Consider the following 13,076-nt stretch of genomic DNA (forward strand, 5'->3'; position numbering starts at 1 on the left):
AACCCAACCCCGAAGGCCTGCAGAGGCTCAGCAGGTCTTTAAAGCAGGGCAGTTAAGCGGTCGCATTTGCTGTCTGGGAGAACTATCGTGGTTGGCTGCCACACGATGGCCGACTACACCAGGAAAGTGTAGCAGAAAGAAGGAGGGTTGGAGCTGAACAGAGGCCGTGGGGTCAGAGAAGTGCTGGCACGAGAGAGCTGCAGTCGTGCCTTGAGGCCTGGAGGGATGTGGTGTGGGGAGCAACCCGGACTGGACTGAGTTACTGGAATTAAGACTTATTCTATGCATCTGCTCTCCCACAATATGGCGCTGGGAGAGGAGAAAACAGCTTCTACACAGCTGCCTCCAGTTCAACCAATAAACAGCAGGACCTGCTCCTGATTGGAGGAGAGCAGCGTACTCGGCGTGTGGGCAGCCGAGCATGGATTGGCGGAGGAGGACTATAAAGGAGGAGAGAGACAACATGCACCAGGAATATCTAAGGGGAACATCTATCTGAAGGAACACCTGTGCAGCCCCCGAGAGAGCCGGCCGGCGGTGTGCCGCTCCCCCGCGGAAGTGGGGAAAGTGGCAGGGGGAACCGCCCTTCCACGGAGGTGGAAGGGTTGGCAGCCAACCCGGGAAGAACCAGCAGCAAACCCGGGGAGGGCCGAGCAGACGAAAGAACAGCGCAGGGTCCTGTGTCGTTCCTCCACGAAGACGGGGAGCGACATAATGGTGCCGTGACTCGGATATGAAGCCTAGGCAGGGCTTAGTGTCGTTCCTCCACAAAGAGGGGGAGCGACATGTGGGGACAAGCGGCAGCAGACAGATGGCGGCGTGCTTACTACAGACGAACGCAGCTGCGCGGGTGCAAGGACGGCATTGTAAATGCATCTGTCGGAGGAGAGCTGCTTCGGGGTTCCTCTGCTACCTGCGGTAGCTCTAACAGGTGAGTGGGGAACCAGGCCAGGGCCAGACAGTCAGAGGAACTGGTGGAAGAGATGACACCTGAACCACAGGACATGACCCTCCCGAGAAGGGTGTGCAGGGAGGCGTCCATTGTTTACACACTTCGCAGATGCAAGGACGGCTACCTGTGCACTCTCCGCCTGTACAAACCAGGACTTATCCTTATGTTCCCAACGTTGCCCTCGTGGGTCCTGGAAAAAAATTCTCCAGTGCAGGAGCAAGTGAAAGCACGAAGCGTTCTCTGTGTGAAAGCCAAGTTCTCGGGCCGGCACCGCGGCTCACTGGGCTAATCCTCCACCTGCGGCACTGGCACACCAGGTTCTAGTCCTGGTCGGGGCGCCAGAGTCTGTCCCGGTTGCTCCTCTTCCAGACCAGCTCTCTGCTGTGGCCCGGGAGTGCAGTGGAGGATGGCCCAAGTGCTTGGACCCTGCACCCCATGGGAGACCAGGATAAGCACCTGGCTCCTGGCTTCGGATCAGCGCGGTGTGCAGGCCGTGGTGGCCACTTCGGGGGGTGAACCAACAGAAAAGGAAGCCCTTTCTCTCTCTCTCTCACTGTCCACTCTGCCTGTCAAAAAAAAAAAAAAAAAAAAAAAAAAGCAAGCAAGCCAAGTTCTCATAAGCGCTAACAAGCCAGGCTTTGCCACCAGGAAGACCCTGGAATTGTCCGGCACCTCCCAAGCTCGGTGCATGCGCGAGGCTCCTGTTTGTCCTACGACCTGTCGTGGTAACCCACAGCGGAGTGACTCATCCAATCCACAAACACGTACAGGGCACTTGGTAGGTCCCAGGCACCGTGCGTGAAGACGCTGAGGAAACAGCCGTGCACGGCTCAGGCGAGGCCCTACCCTCAGGGAACCTACAGTCTCACGGATCGAGCTGCCACTCAACAGAACTCCTGGTGGATTTCAGTTTCGATTCCTAACGACAAGTGCCCCTGCACAAGCTTCTTACTTTCGTACGGCTCCTTATTGGCAAGGACTGCCCAGAGTACGATGGCAAAGCTGTACACGTCCGACTTCTCTGTGGGCTTCGCGTTGACGTCATTCAGGTGCTCGGGGGCCATGTAGCACAGGGTGCCGCCAGTTTTCTTGCGGGTGCTGTTCACTTTCCTCTGCTCGTTGTGTTCCTCTTTAGTCAGTTTGCTCCACGTCTTAAAGGAAGCAACGCCAAGGTCGGCGATCTGCGAGTGAGGTCAGACCCAGGGATTATTCTGGGAAGGCCACACGTCAATCAGGGTTGATGGGTGCACCGGGCAGGTTTAAAACAGCTACTTCTGAACAGACTCAAGGACAAACTTTATGTTCCCTCAGCCACGTGGGAAATCTCCCTCAGGAAATACTCATGGGGCCAGCACTGCGGCTCACTAGGCTAATCCTCAGCCTGCGGCGCCGGCACCCCGGGTTCTAGTCCTGGTTGGGGCGCTGGCTCTGTCCCGGTTGCTCCTCTTCCAGTCCAGCTCTCTGCTGTGACCCGGGATGGCAGTGGAGGATGGCCCAAGTGCTTGGGCCCCGCACCCCATGGGAGACCAGGAGGAAGCACCTGGCTCCTGGCTTTGGATCGGTGCAGCGCGCTGGCCATAGCGGCCACTTGGGGGTGAACCAATGGAGGGAAAACCTTTCTCTCTGTCTCTCTCTCACTGTCCAACTCTGCCTTCAAAAAAAAAAAAAAAAAAAAAAAAAAAAGGAGATGCTCATGTGAGTTAAGCTGCTGCCCGCAATGCCGGATCCCCCACGAGCACTGGGTTGAGTCTCTGCTGCTCCAGCTCCCTGTGAAGGTGCCTGGGGAGGGAGCGGCAGATGAGCCAAGTGCCTGGGTCCCTGCCACCCACATGGGAGACTCAGATGAAACTCCTGGCTCTTGGCCTGCGCCTGGCCCAGCCTGGGCTGTCTTGGCCATCTGGGGAATGAAGCAGTGGATGGAAGCACTGTGTGTGTGTGTGTCTTCCTCTCCATAACTCTACCTTTCAAATGAAACAAATAAATCTTAACAACAAAAAAATAAGTACTCATGTGAAGTTCTGGTATGTCAGGTCTTACGCAACAAAGGGAGGCAGAAAGCAGAAGCTGCCCCGGACACACTTGTTCTAACTCCGTGCGGGCTCTGCATCTGCTCTGGACTCTGCCTGCGGCGGACGCTGGGGGAGGGGAGACGGTAAGTTCTCCTCTGCAGATGGTAACCGGATACCACACCTTCTACTTCCCCACAGGGCGTCCAGAGGCCCAGGGATGCGAGTTTCCAAGGATCCCAAGGACACACTGTGGTGCTGCCGGCTTTGAGCTGGTGGCCTGAACCTAAGCCGGGAAGGGGAGGAGGAGAAAACAGATGGAAAGGCAGAGAGAAAAACACAAGGTCAGACACGGAGCAGAGAGGGAGGCGGCAGGGCAGCGGGACAGAGCAGCACAGCGAGGGCACAGTTCCACTTCTGCCTCTGGGAACCCACGTGACGGCCTCAAAGGCACATACTGGGGCCGGCACCGGTGCTGTGGGTTCAGCCGCTGCCACTAGCATCCCTGTGTGTGCTGGTCCAAGTCCTAGCTGCTCTGCTTCCAATCCAGCTCCCTGCTAGTGCACGGGAAACACTGGAAGATGCCCCAGCACCCGGGTTCCTGCCACCCAGGGGGAGACCTGCATGCAGCTCCAGGCTCCTGGCTTCCGTCTGGCCCAGCCCTGGCCATTGTGGCCATTTGGCGAGGGGGTCATTCTCTCTCTGGAACTCTGCCTTTCAAATTAATAAATAAATAAATCTTAAAAATAAGTAAGTTAGCCGGCGCCGCGGCTCACCAGGCTAATCCTCCCCCTTGCGGCGCCGGCATACCGGGTTCTAGTCCCGGTTGGGGCGCCGGATTCTGTCCCGGTTGCCCCTCCTCCAGGCCAGCTCTCTGCTGTGGCCCGGGAGTGCAGTGGAGGATGACCCAAGTGCTTGGGCCCTGCACCCCATGGGAGACCAGGAGAAGCACCTGGCTCCTGGCTCCTGCCATCGGATCAGCGCGGTGCGTCGGCCGTGGCGGCCATTGGAGGGTGAACCAATGGCAAAGGTAGACCTTTCTCTCTGTCTCTCTCTCTCACTGTCCACTCTGCCTGTCAAAAATAAATAAATAAATAAATAAATAATAAGTAGTCAATAAAAGTCACACATTTTTGAGGGAAGGCTGTGGTGCAGCAATGAAGACGCCACCTGGGGTGCCAGCATCCTGTACCAGTGTCTGGGTTCGAGTCCCAGCTCCGCTTTCCATTCCAGCTTCCTGCTAATGCGTCCTGGGAGAAAGCAAGTAACGGCTCAAGCGCCTGGGTCCCCGCCACCAATGGGAAACCTGGCTTGGGCTCCCGGCTCCGGGCTCTGGACTGGCCCAGCCCCGGCTGTTGAGGGCATCTGGAGTGAACCAGAAGATGGGAAAGGTCTGCCTTTCAAATCCATTTAAGAACTATGAAAACTAAAATTCAGAGATGTGAACCCAGAACTGTGAGAAATACGCTACTAAAGAGCTATCATGAAAGAAACAGGAATAAAAATGTGTCCAAGCTAGAGCGAAGCGTTAGAGGCAGCATCTTCTGACGGAGAGGGGGACCGGCAGGCACAGGTCCCGAGTTCCTCCCGAGGGCCACGTCCCTCGACTCCTGCGCTGGGATTCCAAAGCCTTCAGTGGCCAAAGGTACAGTTCCTTTCGCTTGTCTGCTCTACCACAATGGGAAAAGAGTTTGTAAACGGATACTGATTTTTTCAAAGCGCAGATGGCATTAAACAGAAACTATAAATCAGCTAAATTTCAAAGCAGATGTTTCTTGATGCCAAAACGCCCAACTTGCTACTGACCTGACTCTAGGCCAGATCTGAATGCTGGAGATTTTCCAAGCATGCCTTCACACCCCTGTACTTCCAGAGAAGAGTCCTAGCCACACAGATTTCCCGGGGGAATGATGGGGAAAATGGCCCACTCTAGGGTCAGCAAGGCAAGCCTGACATGTTTCCATCTAGAGTCTGACAGAGCAGGAGAGCAAAAGCCAGCAAAGTGGTTCCTCCCCATCCCATCCAATTCCACTTCTCTCCGAAGACGCCGGTTCCACTCTCAGTTACCGCCCAAGCCCATCAACCCTGTCTTTCCTTTCAACCCGCAGCGGAGCCTTTTGGCCCCGCCACCACCACCACCACGTGCACGCAGGCTAGTCTTCCTGTATCTGCCATTTACAGGAACGGGTTCAGGGCAGGGACTGAGGCTCAGACTCCTGGACCTCCTAGAAGCCTGCAGGCTCTGGCTACCTTAATGTGGAAGTCGTTATCGACGAGGATGTTCTCGGGCTTCAGGTCCTTGTGAATCACACCTTCTCCGTGCAGGTAGCACATCCCTTCGATGGTCTCTGCAATGATCCTTCCTTTTACAGAAAGCGGGATACTGATCTAAAACGGGGGATGTTACATCTGTGAAGTGGAGAAGTCAGCAAACAGGCCAGTGCAGCTGTTAGGTTAGCGTGACAGGGTCCGAGGCGGGCACCTGGGGGTCAGCCTCCCGCGTCCTAATCCCCGGGTTCCATTCCCAGCTCCAACCCCCAATTCCAGCTTCTTGCTAACACAGCACCTGCGAAGCAGCAGCTGACGCATGAAGTAGTCGGGTCTGTCACCCACGTAGGACAGCTGGGTGAGGTCCCGGCTCCTGACTTCAGTCCTGGGCGAACAACTGGGGTGTGAACTAGCGGATGGGAGCTCTATCCATCCATCTCTTTCTGCCCCTCAAAATTTTAAAAAATATGTATCTTTTTTAAAAAATATACTATTAAAGAAAGTCTCTACGTGTCCTCACACTGCAAGCCTTTCTCGTCTGTGCAAGGCTAGGACGCTCCCACTGCAGACTACTGGACACTTCAGAACCTCATGGAGTGGCAGGTGTTTGGAACAAGAGTCAAAATGCGACTTGGAACGGCCGCATCCCCATCAGATGCCTGGGCTCAAGTCCCAGCTCCACCTCTGACTCCAGATTCCTGCTAATGCACACCCTGGGAGGCAGCAGCTGACAGCTGAAGTAGCTGGGTCCCTGCCACCCACACAGGAGGCCTGGATTGGGCCAGGCATCAAGCTGGCCCTACTTGCTGGTGTGGGCACTGGGGGATGAACCAGTGGATAGGAGCCTTCTCTGTCTCCCTGCCTTTCAAATAAATAAAATATAAAATAACTAAATAAGAAAGTTCATGGAAAATAGAATTAAAAGATATGTTTATTTCCGTGCATAAAAAATTTGGGGTCAGGGCCTGTGCTGTGGCGTAGCAGGTAAAGCCTCCAGCTGCAGTGCTGGCATCCCATATGGGCGCCAGTTCAAGTCCCGGCTGCTTCACTTCCAATCCAGCTCCCTGCTAATGTGCCTGGGAAAGCAGTGGAAGATGGCCCAAGTGCTTGGGCCCCTGCACCCATATGTGGAAGACCCGGAGGAAGCTCCAAGCTCCTGGCTTTGGCTCGATCCAGCTCTGGCCATTGTGGCCATTTGGGGAGTGAACCAGTGGATGGAAGATATCTCTCTCTCTCTCTCTCTCTCTCCCTCTCTCTGCCTCTCTGGAACTCTGCCTTTCAAATAAATAAATAAATCTTTAAAAAAATGGGGGGGGGGGTCCGGGGCCAGCGCTGTGGTACAGTAGGTGAAGCCTCTGCCTGTGGAGCCAGCATCCCACATGGGTACGAGCTGATATCCCAGCTGCTCCTCTTCCGATCCAGCTCTCTGCTGTGGCCTGGGAAAGCAGTGGAAGATGCCCAAGTGCTTGGGCCCCTGCACCCACGTGCGAGACCCAGAAAAAGCTCCTGGCTTTGAATCAGCCCAGCTCCAGCCACTGCAGCCAACTGGGGAGTGAACCAGTGGATGAAAGACCTCTCTCTCTCTCTGTGTGTAACTCTGACAAATAAATAAATAAATCTTTACAAATTTTTTTTGAAAAACTATTTGGTTTAGGTAAACCCTTTTTATTTCCCTGTTTTAAATATTATACTGTGTTATTGTTGCTAATGTTCTATAAAAGTTTCTTGAATTGTTTCAAAAGGTAATCTTCAATCTCCCATCTTCTCTTGCAGTCTCATACAGCACACATGCTTAATCAATCAATCAACATCTGTCACCCTCTTCATGGCGTGCATGCTTTCACAAGCCGGCTTTAGCTGCTATGTATCAAGCATGTACCCACATGATGACAGGCTTCATTAGGACAGAGCCCACCTGGGAACTCGATCAGACACAGGCTGACAGGTACGGTAAAAAGGCCCAGAGGACCTTCCAAGTGAGTGACACGGCGGCTGTCAGAGGCTGAGAGGATGGAGAAACGACTCCCTGGGCTGGGACAGGCAAAGAAAATCTAACAAGGGACTGACTTCAAAAAATCCAAACAGGGCCAGCACTCTGCTGCAGTGGGTTAAGCCCAGGCTGGCATCCTGTGTCAGAGCATGGGTCAAGTCCCAACTACTCGGCTTCTGACCCAGCTCCCTGCCAATGTGCCTGGGAAGGCAGCAGCAGATGGCCCGAGTGCTTGGGCCCCTGCCACCCACGAGGGAGACCCGGATGGAGTTCCTGGTTCCTGGCTTCAGCCTGCCCGGCCCTGGCCGCTGTGGCCATTTAGGGGAGGGAACCAGGGGATGCAAGAGCTCCTTCTCTGGTTCTCCCTCTCTCTGTCACTCTGTCTTTCAAATAAAATAAATGCATCTTTTTTAAACAAATCCAAACTATGAAGCAACTCACGAAGGGATTATGTTATAGCAGTGCGCTGTAAGCAAACGGCCACACGGCAGCCCCGCGCTGGAGGGCTGGCGCCCGTGTCCTGTACCTCGGCTTTGAGCACGTGCATCAGGCTGCCCTTCTCCATGTACTCCATCACCAGGCAGTAGTTCCCCTCTTCCATGACGACGCCCAGGAGCTCCACCACCCGGCTGTGCTTCAGCCTGTGCATCATCCTCCCCTCCTCGAGCAGAGACTCGTTGTACCTGCGGGCAGGGAAGGCGCCAGGCTCAGGAGGGCAAGGCCCAAGGAGCTCGGCGCGCGCCTCCAACGCTTCCCATCTCCCTGTACCTGCGGGCAGGGAAGGCGCCAGGCTCAGGAGGGCAAGGCCCAAGGAGCTCGGCGCGCGCCTCCAACGCTTCCCATCTCCCTGTACCTGCGGGCAGGGAAGGCGCCAGGCTCAGGAGGGCAAGGCCCAAGGAGCTCGGCGCGCGCCTCCAACGCTTCCCATCTCCCTGTACCTGCGGGCAGGGAAGGCGCCAGGCTCAGGAGGGCAAGGCCCAAGGAGCTCGGCGCGCGCCTCCAACGCTTCCCATCTCCCGCACTTCTGCCACGCTTGGGTCTGTACTGATGGCTCCCCGGCTCAGAACACACTAGGAGGCACCTTTATATTGCGCCTTAACAGGGACTGGCAGTGGGTGCTCAGGATATGTGACGGAATGACAGGTGCACAAGCAACAGTGCTGGTGCATGAAGAAAAGAATGCACAAGAAAGAGCAGTAAGAAACATGGCCTTGGTGCTGTGGCGTAGCGGGTAAAGCCACCGCTTGCAGTGCTGGCATCCCACATGGGTGCCAGTTCGAGTCCCGGCTGCTCCACTTCCGATCCAGCTGTCTGCTGTGGCCTGGGAAAGCAGTGGAAGAGCCCAAGTGCTTGAGCTCCTGCGCCCGTGAGAGACCTGGAAGAAGCTCCTGGCTCCTGGCTTCGGATCAGCGCAGCTCTGGCCGTTGCAGCCAACTGGGGAGTGAACCAGCAGATGGAAGACCTCCCTCTCTCTCTCTGCCTCTCCTTCTCTCTCTGTGTAGCTCTGCCTTTCAAATAAATAAATAAATCTTAAAAAAATAAAAAGATCCTCCGCCTTGTGGCACTGGCACACCGGGTTCTAGTCCTGGTCGGGGCGCCGGATTCTGTCCCGGTTGCCCCTCTTCCAAGCCAGCTCTCTGCTGTGGCCAGGGAGTGCAGTGGAGGATGGCCCAGGTGCTTGGGCCCTGCACCCCATGGGAGACCAGGATAAGTACCTGGCTCCTGCCATCGGATCAGTGCGGTGCGCTGGCCGCAGCGCGCCGGCTGCGGCGGCCATTGGAGGATGAACCAACGGCAAAGGAAGACCTTTCTCTCTGTCTCTCTCTCTCACTGTCCACTCTGCCTGTCAAAATAAATAAATAAATAAATAAATAAATAAATAATAAAAAGAAACATGGCCTCTGCCATACCCATTGTAACAAGGAGAATGGGAGGGAAAACTCTCCCCTGATGACTTGAAAGAGAAGGCTACCAGAACCTCTCATGAATGAACCGTCTGTTTTCATACCCAGGGCTGGTTTGCACCAAAAAGGTGAAGCAAGTGAGTAGCTTCAGGAATTCCTCCCATTTCTCATCACCTCCCGGATCGTCCATTATTTATCGGCTGTGAGCTTCTGTCTGAGCAGCCCGAGTCCTCACCAGTGACGACAACAACCTAAGAGTTCTCATTCCTTGACGCAGGTCCACGACCCGAGACTCCCGCCAGGGTCTGCCTCGTCCCGAGAGCTGGCCACTCATGGGCGCAGCCGTGTCCCACCCACCCCTGCTCCCAACTCACTCGGCACGCTTGGGCCCTGTGTACACCTTCTTCAGGATCACTAAGCCATGGAGTCTGTGGAAGCACAGAGACACCTCCCCGAAGCCGCCGCTGTCCAGATCCGCCTTCTCCAGGAAGTCACTGGACTTCATTTTAATGTCATCCAAAGACATGTCTGCTTGCTGTGTGCGGGCTCAGAACGCCCCCAGATCCACCACGTCCCCCCGTTCCCAGGTTGTGTCCTGTAAGGAAAACAGAGAGGGCGTCTCAGGGCGAAAACATCGTTACTCAGAAGTCCGGCCCACCTCCCGCCAGCGCGGGGGCCTGTGCATTATCAGCCTCCGAGAGGGGCGGCTTCTAGTTCTAAGAATCCGGGAGACGGGGGTGTTTATGCCCCCAGCTTTTCATTTCTGCCAACAGGGGCCACTAGGAAGCCCTCTAAACCTCCCTGCCACACAGCACCTATACGCTGGAGACCGGAATACAAACGTATTCTGAGGCGCGGCTGCGCTCCGTGGAAAGGACAGAGCTCCGGGATGGAAAAGCAGCAGGCACTGGATAAAGGCAGAGGCCCCACGTCATGCCCTCGCAGGGCACTGCCAACCTGGCCACCCAGACACCAGGGCTTAAAGCCCGACCAGGGACAAGAGCTGAGGTCAGGGAATGCAAGGAGAGAGGGCTGCAACAGACTGCCACGGAACGCGGCACCCTCAGTGCCACCCTCAGGACAGCACAGGCCAGAGTGTGACTGTCTCGGACGAGGCATGGGCTCTTTACAAGACGTCTCTGTGTGAATTCACCACTTGGAGCCTGTCTTCACATACGCCTGGGCTTTTCGATTTAAGGGCATGGCCAGGATTCTCCAAACCAAGAACTTTCTCATGTAGAAGGTGGCTGCAGGCCGCTGGCAACTTCAGGTTAATAAACCTAAATGTCTGTGCACTCGGGATTCCCAAAAATGAAACTTAACATGACCTTCCTTCCCCAGATGGTAGAACACACAAGAAAAACATTTCCTAATGTACTATGGGTAGACCCAGCAGACAAAACTGGAAGCCACTGGAATTCTTTCTTTTTTATTTATTTATTTATTTATTTATTTATTTATTTATTTATTTATTTTGACAGGCAGAGTGGACAGTGAGAGAGACAGAGAGAAAGGTCTTCCTTTGCCGTTGGTTCACCCTCCAATGGCCACTGCAGCCGGCGCACTGCGCTGATCCGAAGCCAGGAGCCAGGTGCTTCTCCTGGTCTCCCATGGGGTGCAGGGCCCAAGCACTTGGGCCATCCTCCACTGCACTCCCTGGCCACAGCAGAGAGCTGGCCTGGAAGAGGGGCAACCGGGACAGAATCCGGCGCCCCGACCGGGACTAGAACCCGGTGTGCCAGCGCCGTAAGGTGGGGGATTAGCCTAGTGAGCTGCAGCGCCGGCTGCCAATGGAATTCTTACACACTGGTGGCAGGAGAGTAAAATAGTGCAACCACGGTGGGAAAGGGTGTGGTGGCTTTGTATAAAACTGAGCACACGGTGCCGGATTCTTTCCCAGTTGCCCCCCTTCCAGGCCAGCTCTCTGCTGTGGCCAGGGAGTGCAGTGGAGGATGGCCCAAGTGCTTGGCCCCTGCACCCCATGGGAGACCAGGAGAAGCACCCGGCTCCTGCCATGGGATCAGCGCAGTGTGCCGGCCGCAGCGCGCCAGCCGGCGGCGGCCATTGGAGGGTGAACCAACAGCAAAGGAAGACCTTTCTCTCTGTCTCTCTCTCTGTCCACTCTGCCTGTCCAAAAAAAAAAAAAAAAAAAAAAACTGAGCACACAGCTGGTTGTGACCCAGCAGTTCCAATCCTGAGAAAACCGGAAATGCACAAAAAACTACACAGTGCCCACTGCAGCTTCATTCACAACAGCCCACGCTCCATTCACACAACAGAACCCTCACTCGGCAACAGACAGGAACTGAGCTAGCGATGCAGAACACGGCGTGATGAAACGCGATCACATGATGCTCAGTGAGAGAAACTGTCCACAAACAACACGTGCTGTGCAGCTCCACGTATTTAAAGTTCTAGAACAGTCCAAAGCAGCCCGCTGTGAAGAGAACACTGGTCGCCCGGGAGCAGGGGGAGGACTGAGCGGGAGGGGGCATGAGGGAATTTTCCGGGATGATGGTAACGATCTATTGTGCCCAGGCCGGTTGGGGGTGCACAGGCATTCGCATCTGCCAACACTGAGCAAGGGCACAGCTGGGTCTCCATTCCCGCTGGTTCTGCATCCATGCCATTGTGGCTTGAGAATATCTGAAAGGGGCCAACGTTGTGGCATAGCAAGTAAAGCTGCTGGCTGCACTGGCATCCCATATGGGCGCCAGTTCGAGTCCCGGCTGCTCCACTTCAGCTCCCTGTTAATGCACCTGGGAAAGCAGCAGAAGATGGTCTGAGTGCGTGGGTGCTTGGGCCTTTGCACCCACGTGGGAAACCAGGATGGAGCCCCTGGCTCCTAACCCTGGCCATTGCAGCCATTTAGGGAGCGAAGCAGTGGATGAAGATCTCTCTCTCTGTTTCTTCCTCTCTGTCACTCTACCTTTCGAATAAATACATCATTCGAAAAAAGGAAGTATTTGGAACAAAATACATCTGTACTAGACACACACAGGCTCCTCTTCTTGTCAGTATTCCCTAAACAACAGTACAACAACTAAGCACATAGCACCGACATTGTACTAGGTAAGCCATCTAGAGATCACTTTAAGTATACGGGAGGAGTTTTAGGTTAAAGGCAAAGTCTATGGCATTTTATACCAAAGACTTGAGAATCCCTGAGTTTTGGTGTCCACAGGGTGACGGGCAGGGTCTCTGGGAACCGATGCGACACAGGCTCCAAGGGACATCGGTACTCTTTAAGAACTGCAGTAAAACTTACAATCAGAAGAGAAGTCTGTAAGTATTTTGAACCCTCGTCAGTTCTAAGCACGGTGAGGTAGTCAGGGGGATGTGTACTCTGAAATACATCCCCTCCACCCAAAAAAAAAAAAAAACCCACCCAGCCTGGGGGACAGCCAGGTCTGCACCAAGCAGGGTCGAACCACACTGAGAGGGGCGGAGTTCCCGTGAAGAGTGCTCACTCGGCAACTTCTTGAACGGTTTTCATAACAGGCTGCTGGAGGGTACAGAGTGTCTAAGCAGCCTGGGCAGGTGTTTCTGGGAATGCTCTCGGCCTCCCCTCCCTCCCCGTCTTGTCCAGTGGCCTGCAGCCCTCAACACACAGAGACCGCAGGCGGCCCTGTCTACCCAGACCAGGCCCACGCGTCGGCTCCTCAGTCTGGCTCTGGGGGCCACGTTCCCCATGAGGCAAGACAGTGGCCAACAAGAGGGAGCACACGGACAGAAGCACACCCCCGGGAGGGGCGGGGGACGGGGCTGAGGGCGAGCGGGTGCCGCCGCGCGCTGTAGGTGAGACCGTGGGAGCACCACCCGTCCGCTTGCTGAGTGTGTCCTTTAGCTCAGCCCCGTGACCTTGCGGAAGTTACTAATGCCTCCATTTCCCCTCTGCAGAGGGAAATGGTAACACCACTCCCGGGGCTGCAGAGGCTGTGAGAAGGAAGCCGCCG

General features: G+C 55.2%; 1 protein-coding gene across 5 annotated transcripts in view; it reads right to left on the minus strand.

Moving 5' to 3' along the window:
- Positions 1-13,076, minus strand: part of RIPK1 (receptor interacting serine/threonine kinase 1) — a 51,821-nt gene that overhangs the window by 29,795 nt on the left and 8,950 nt on the right. For 3 of the 5 annotated variants that reach the window (XR_016234364.1, XM_089333462.1, XM_089333463.1), the window contains 4 exons: positions 9,495-9,715; positions 7,743-7,899; positions 5,209-5,346; positions 1,905-2,133 (listed from right to left, as the gene is read on the minus strand). Coding sequence is in view for 4 of the 5 variants with exons in the window: in XM_089333462.1 (XP_089189588.1) it covers positions 1,905-2,133; positions 5,209-5,346; positions 7,743-7,899; positions 9,495-9,646 (676 nt within the window). In the remaining variant the exon portion in view is untranslated. Of the gene's footprint in view, positions 1-1,904; positions 2,134-3,142; positions 3,238-5,208; positions 5,368-7,742; positions 7,900-9,494; positions 9,716-13,076 lie in introns of those variants that run through there. The other 2 variants (XM_089333464.1, XM_089333465.1) reach the window with 2 other exon arrangements.

This window comes from Oryctolagus cuniculus, chromosome 5, assembly GCF_051225735.1.
Source record: "Oryctolagus cuniculus isolate XC-2025 breed Fujian yellow rabbit chromosome 5, ASM5122573v1, whole genome shotgun sequence".
Lineage (NCBI taxonomy): Eukaryota > Metazoa > Chordata > Mammalia > Lagomorpha > Leporidae > Oryctolagus > Oryctolagus cuniculus.